Consider the following 7,471-nt stretch of genomic DNA (forward strand, 5'->3'; position numbering starts at 1 on the left):
AGGCTGTAATTGAAGAGTGAATACATACATGAGACGAGAGTACGCTTCTTCAGAATGGAGAAATTAATGGATGACGAGGTATCAGAAAATTTTGACAGAAAGAAAGAAAGTAAGAAAAGAAAGAGAATGAAGGAGAGGATCTCTCTCTCTCTCTCTGAAACTATGCACGCCATTCACAGCCCCTTATCATTTCTGGTCCAACCTCAGATCTCTGCACACATTGAGAATTCTCTTCCTCAAATGAACACACACCGGGGAGAGGGAGAGGGAGGGAGAGAGAGAGATTGAGGAAGGGAGATGACAGATGTGAGGTACGCAGGTTTGCATGATGAACACGTTTGATTGGACATTCAGAATTCTCTCTCTCTCTCTTTCCTTCTCGATCCTTGATCATCAGTCATCACCCCCCATTAACTATCATCACATGTCTGTCTGTTTACGTTTCAGTTTTGCCTTTAATTCAGGCCTCATTAATTCATCAATCCACGTTAACCAAATCCAACACGACAGTTTCAGGCGCAGGAAAACTAGAAAAGAGAAATGCGGGCTTCATCAGTTCAGTTCAGTTCAGTTCAGCCCACAGATCATATATGTGTACCGCAGCTGTGTTGCTGAAACTAAGCTTGAACGACACACAAACACAACCCCAAAGCACGAATTCCCACAATTTTCCATCATCGAGAAGACGAAAATGACGATCGAAGGAGATAATAATTACGTTAATGGAAATGCCAAGGTAACTTAAGCTTCATGAGCAATGGCCCATCCATCCTCGAAGGGGGTCAAATTAACGTTTTCCTACTTCTCTCTCTAGCTCATCATCCTCATAATCACCGACCAGACACCAGCATCCAAGAACTAGTAAGAACTACAAATGATTATCAGACTCTCGAGAACTAGCTAAAACCAGCAAGAGATCAGCATCTACTCAAAACAAAAACAAAAAAAACCAAGAAAAGTAAACAAGAACCCTAAACCTAAAATGAAGGAAAAATAAAGAACTGATGTTATCCCTAACCCCATCGATCCTCAGCCCACTTCGACACGGCCAATTAGGGTTTCTTACCGAGGGTGTGCTTGTTGTTGTGCATCCACACCTTGAGCACGTGGCGTCTCACGCCGGTCTCCGCGCAGAACTGCTCCACCGCCGCCTCGTCGTGCTTCTGGATCCTCCACCCCAGCCTCTCCGCGAAGCCCAGCATCTTCTCCTTCTGTTCAGGGGTGAACTTGGTCCTGAACCTCTTCTTCAGACCGCTTCCTCCGCCGCCGCCGCCGCCGCCGCCGCTGCTGCTGGGGTTCGACACGTCCTCCAGCTCCTCCCTGCTGTGCCCGCCCCCCGACGCCGCCGGCAGCGCCAGCGGCCGGTGCTGCTGCTGCGGTGGGGTCAGGTGCAGGTAACCCGCCGGCGGGGGCGCGGCCCTGTAGTAGGTCGAGAACTGGTGGTGCTGCTGGCCGGGGTGCTGGTGCGGGTGGTGGTAGCTCACCAGGGCCCCGCCGCCGCCCCCGTCGCTGGCGTCGGTCTCCTTGCGGTGGAAGTTGCGGTGGCAGTTGCAGGCGGCGCACTTGAGGGCGTCGAGGGTGCCCTCCTCCCCGGCCGCCATGAACTCGCCGCAGCCGTCGACGGCGCTCCCCCCAATGCCCACCGCGTGGTTCTTGAGGCACTCCCGGTACCGCACGGACCCCGACGCCGACTTCCTCGGCCCCGCCGAGACCCCGCCCTCCCCGGCCGCGGCGGAACCGCTTGGCCGGGCGGAGTTGCCCAGGGGGTCGTAGCTCGTCGGCGGCGGCGTCTGGTGGTGGTGCACCGGAATCTCCATTTCCTCGTCTTGGTCTTCATGCTCGTCGAATTCCATATCTCTTCTCTCTTCCCGTCCCCTCTCTCTCTCTCTGTCTCCCTCCTCAATTCCCCTCTCTCTCACTCTCTCTCTCTCTAAGCCGACATGGTGGCGGTGGCCGAGATCTTCACATGGCTTTTTTGGCTGAGTGGAGATCCGCCCAAGCACACTCTGTGTCAGCAAAGATGATGATGATAAACTATAACAGCTTGGCTTTGTCTCTCCACTTACAAGTCACAAATTCGAATTCCGAAAGAAGGGCAAGAAAGAAAAAAACAAATCCACCCCCTTACAACAATTAGAAGCGAGAGAGAGAGACAGAGAGAGAGAGCTAGAACAGAAGCAGAAGCAGAAGATAAGAGGGGATAGAGAGTGTGGCCATCAATTCCCCGACTCTGCACAGAAGGAGAGAGAAAGGGTGTCTGTCTCACTCGAACAACCCTTCCTTTTTTTTCCATTTTGCAACCCCGAAAGGCCTTTAAAAATTTGCCCCTCTCCTCCCCCCCACAAACCAAAGCCCTCACCTCGAGGGCGGCTTAACTTGCTATCGCCGGTTAATCCCCGCGAGATTATCACCTCTGTTTTTATCTGGTTCTCGCTGTCCCTTTCTTTCCCTCTCCTTAATCCTCTGAAGTGAAGTTGGGGGGGGTGTCTGTGGAAAAGCGAAGGATGGTTGTCTGAGAATTTGCCCTTTGTTAGCTAAAACTGCAGGCCAGGCCATGGGGACTGTCTGCCTCACATCTTTCCCGTTTTGTGCTTGCTGACTGCTTTTCTGTCAACAGTCTGCGGTAAAAAAAGAAAAGAAGAAAAACCAAGAAGACGACGATAAAGAAAAGGAGGTGGTGAGACTGAGAACGAGAATGAGATGCTCTGCAAATTACGTCGCGGTAAAAGTAAAAAGAAGAAGTCTGAAGAAGAACAGCATACATAAATCAAGAAAAGGGTTTGCGTGCAGTTTCAAGAAATGACGTTGGGGACTGAAAGAGAAGGGTGTCGTTTCTTGGCACAATATAATATTATTGTTGTTGTTGCTGTTATAATTCGCCCTCACCCTCGACTCAAAATACCAAACATCCCAACCATTTTGCACCGAAAATCAAATAGGTAGGAAATGGTACATTTGTTCCGCAAGAATTCAGACGTCTGAAAAAACATCTTTTCTTAATATATTTTCAGAAAAATGAATGGAAGGAGACTATTTGCATTATCGACGGAAATGTTTAGGAGTCGATCATTAGCGAAAGAAAAATATTATCATTATCAAAGAGAATGTTTAGGTATGGATTATTTCTAATAATAAAAACATTTCCTAATGACCAATTTATTGAATCGATATGATGATAATCATTTTTAGAAAATAAAATTCTCAAATCATTCGTTGATGTGAAACAAATGTATTGAGTAAGAATAGACGTGAAAGGTGCTCGTTGGGCAAACCTAAGCTGGAGTTGATGTATTATCTGCATCCGCCCATACATGAAATTCACATAGAAACATTCGGGTCCAGCCGTATCATCGTGTAAGAACGTCGTCATGTATTATTTGCCTTTTGAGCGGGTCGCTTGCCTTTCGATCATCTCTAATGGAACTCTTAAATCTAGAATTTTCATGTTCCTACTCTTTTTAAGAAAAATAAAAAGATGATATGCCACGTCCTTTGGCCTTTCATCTAGGGGTGAGCATGGTTCCGGAATAGAACCTTGAACCTGAAAACCTGACCGGTGGGAACCTGTAGGTTCCAAATTCCAAAGTATGCAGGGTAGGTTTCATGTTCCAAAAATTAAAGGACCTGTTTCGACAGGTCGGTTCCAAGTTATAAGTAGGTGGAATTTGAAACTTGAAACCTTAAACAAGTATTTTGTGTTTTTTCTTTATCAATGTTTTCGCATGATCCTGTGGTGTTCCATGGCGTTAGGTGATGAATGTATAATCTGGAACCACTAGTATGAGCTTTCACTTTATGACTCGTTAATATTTTTATATTCTCTGTGTCTCTAAATATAAGTTATGGTCAGTGGATCGTAGTAACAAGTGGTGGTCATTAAAGATGATGATTCACTGTAATTATTCAATTAATAATACAAGTGGAACCTAGGTAGATCCTGGAGCCTGTGATAGGGAAGGGTCGGTTTCAGGTTCCAAGGTAGGTAATGTAGATTAAGGTTCCAAAAAATGAGGAACCTATTCCTATTAGTAATATCTAGGTTCCAGATAGGAACTTTACGGAATTTGGAATCGCTTGCCACTACTTTCGTCAGTAGGTTGTCTATCACCTAAATTGATGCTTCCCCTACTATGGACTTCTCTAAATCATTAGCTTTTAGTCCATATCAAGTAAAGGGGCGAGCAGGATTTTGTTTTAAGGCCAAACTCAACCAAACCGAACTTGTACATTTTCAAAACTTGCAATCCAAATTGAACCCAACAATATATTCAAGGCCGAAGATGGGCTTCACTTCACTATCTTCCATAATTGGCATCGATCGATTCGTAATGCTCTCAATGAACTTTTCATTGGGTACCCTTTGAAAATCACGAATCAAACTTGAGAAAATAACCGCGAACCAAATCAAGAATTTCGATTGGATGCGGGTCAACGGTTTTGATATTTTAAATTCTTTTGTTATTTTTATTAGCATGCGTTTCACTAAACTAATCGTGCCCTTGACAAATAGATGTATCTGGTATCGTCTCTACAAATTATTGATTTGTGGTGATCAGAGGTGATTATTGAGCAAGTTAGGGGCGGGACAGACCCGAAGGTCGTCCTAATGTCTAGCAACCCGGTTCGACGGCGGCGGGGAATGATCGCCGGGCAAGAGGGCTCAAAAAAGTGGCGGTTGCGGGCAAATTTCTAGGATGGCGAAAGAAGTAGGAATAAATCGAATTGTGTACCGAAAAGAAAGAGAGCGACCCTAGATTATATACGTGAACCTAGAATGATTTCTCAAGAAGCGCCTTTTGACGTAACGGCGACATTCAGCATTAAACCTAGATGTTAAGAATGCTTATATGAGAGTATTACCAGAATTGGTGATCCCCTGAAAAAGTATATACTTGTACGCCAAATAACAAAACAGTGAGACTCGATATGGAACGGATCAAAGCAGACAATACCTAAAGTGAATTAATCCGAAGGTGCCATATTATGGTATCAGGATGGGACTCCCTCCGGTATGTATGCGGTACGGGGACGAACCGTGTGGAAATTGGACGGCCCGTAACGACTCGACTCGACTCGATGAGAGCTGAAATGATCGCCGGGGAGAGACGGTCCAAACAAGGAGCGGCACCAGGTAGACTCTGTGAACACTCACCAAGCGATCCTAAAGTGCCTATTCCGCGTTAATCGAATCCTAAGTAACACACATTCGAGCAAAAACACCTTAGTAAGAACATCGGCTGACTGCTCGGTGGCTAAAGACACCACGCACGCCCCCAAGCACGAAACGAACGAGAACGGGTCGGCTCCGAACCGACCCGGGACACGTGGGACATGTCCATCGACCGTTCTCTTTTTCTTCTTTTTTCTTCTTTTTTTTTTTTCCTTATTATGAATACAACGTGAAATATGTCGGCATAAATGGGGACTGGGGGCTTACGTGCCCTTTTTCTCCGACACAATTCATGGCTCCTCCCAAACGGTCAAACCTTTTTTTCTTTTTTTTAATGCTTTTTTATATTTTTGGGATTTCCCTCCTCTTCTTTTTGTTTTTTTATTTTTCCCTCTTTTAATAATAATAATAATAATAATAAATAATATATTGCTCAGGGATTGCAAAATGCTGATGTCATGCTTCTTGCAGAACAGTAGAGTCTGACCCGACATTAGTCAAGGCCCTTGTTCATCGTCCTTTTCTTTTCTTTTTTTCTTTTTTTTCGTTTGCCCTTGTTTTTTTCTTTAACTTTTTTTGCGTTGAGTTTTTTTTTTCTAATTTATTTTGGTAATTGAGTTTTTACTACTTTTAAAATGGTCATGAGCCCCAATTTTTTTTATTGAATGAAATCATGTAATTAGTTTGAGATAAATTTGTCATATGTATACCAGTTTTGAATTTTTCGCGATATTAATCTTATCAATAACTCATAGCTAGTCAATCGGGATGATTTATCTTTTTTGTCCTCTTTATGTTATCGTGAAGGAAATGAAAGAGACGTCAATCTGAGTGATTTATCTATTTTGCCCTTCTTTTATTATTGTGATGGAAAGGAAAGGAAAGAGAAAGAAAGTACCAATCATCATCTTCTTACATTATCATATGTCAAATCCAATTTAGGACGTGTTTCTTTGAATATTTTTTTTTTCCACAAATTAGTTTTTTAAACTTTCACACCGTTGAAAATGATCAGTCATCAGAAAATTATTTACGGTCAAATAAAATATACGTGCTTAAAGTTAAGAAATTTATTTTCTAACTTGAAAAAGGAAAATATTTTTCTAGAAAAAAATTTCTCGAAAAGCATTTTTCATTATCGCAAAGTTCTCACCAAAACAACCACACCCTTAATGTCATATAACAAAGTTTATGATGCGTAGTAATACTTTTGGCATTAGAGGATTACCAACATGTCGGAAAGTACTGTAGCAAAAACACAGTAGTAAAGGACTGGAGCAAGGTACCGCAGAAGTCACTGTTCACCAATCACTGGCAAACTACTCTCGCTTGGGGCCACCTGCACATGTTAAATATTTGAACTTCATCTATTCACGAGAATTGCAAGGTGTTCCATGAGCTTCCAAATAGTCGAATCTCTGCTCTAGTGCCCTTGCATCATAGAAAAAGAAATAGAGGAATAACTTGAAAGTGGGTTTGAACTCTGAGGATGGTTTTTTCAGTGCTTTTCCAAAAAAAACCGCCATTATGCTATCTTAATGCCTTATCAACCCGACTCAAACACGAGACAAATGTTTTAAGACCCTTGCGAATACGACATGCCAAGACACAGTAAGAATGGCTCAAATCTATGACAAGCCGACACGTTTCGAATCGTTTTTAGCTAAAAAATGCTTTGCATGTCGAACTACTTTGGTAAAGATACCGAAATAACAGTAATAACCGAAATAAAATGTAATGGCACGACAGAGACTACCAGTCTTAACCGAAAACCCGACTCACCGGAGGTCAACCCAACACTAACTAATCTTCAAATGTTACCTTACCTGCCGAAGCTTATTCAGATTTTTCCCGTCATGTTTTGATGATTGTCACCAAGAATCATTGCTTGATCTCGAGCTCTATGGTCGAATGGTTTTTTACAATTGGGATCGCGGCTTGTGTCCAAGTTGTCATCTGTTTGCTTTGTTCGGTAGAAGAAGAAGAGAAGAAAATTCTTAGATTTCCTCTCTTTTGCCCTCATGGAAACTTCCATATTTTTATTTTGTATATAGTTCACGCCCATCTCCCATCTTATAGTACACCGACAATCTGCCAGTTACACAATTCAGGCGGTCGATGCCGATTAAGAACTTTAACATAAGGGATAAGTGCACCGAAAGTCCTAAAATTTATCACGAAAGTGTAATTGAGTCCTAAAACTTGTCGTGAAAGTGTAATAAAGTCATAAAACTTGTCACAGAAGCGCAATGGAGTCCTAAAACTTTCAAAAAGTGCAATCAATTTCTAAAACTTGCCACG

The 7,471-nt window shown here is 43.1% G+C and overlaps 1 protein-coding gene across 1 annotated transcript; it reads right to left on the bottom strand.

Moving 5' to 3' along the window:
* Positions 1–692: 692 nt before the first annotated feature.
* On the bottom strand, positions 693–2,313 carry LOC115675814 (zinc-finger homeodomain protein 2). The gene has a single exon (XM_056317453.1). The coding sequence runs from the start codon at positions 1,851–1,853 to the stop codon at positions 1,053–1,055; it is 801 nt and encodes a 266-aa protein (XP_056173428.1). The 5' UTR covers positions 1,854–2,313; the 3' UTR covers positions 693–1,052.
* Positions 2,314–7,471: the final 5,158 nt, after the last annotated feature.

This window comes from Syzygium oleosum, unplaced genomic scaffold (assembly GCF_021117445.2).
Source record: "Syzygium oleosum isolate NSW1041296 unplaced genomic scaffold, Sole_v2.1 Sole_v2.13, whole genome shotgun sequence".
Taxonomy (NCBI): domain Eukaryota; kingdom Viridiplantae; phylum Streptophyta; class Magnoliopsida; order Myrtales; family Myrtaceae; genus Syzygium; species Syzygium oleosum.

Excerpts from the sequence above, each read along its gene's own strand:
- LOC115675814 (XM_056317453.1), bottom strand. The coding sequence starts at position 1,853 with ATGGAATTCGACGAGCATGAAGACCAAGACGAGGAAATGGAGATTCCG.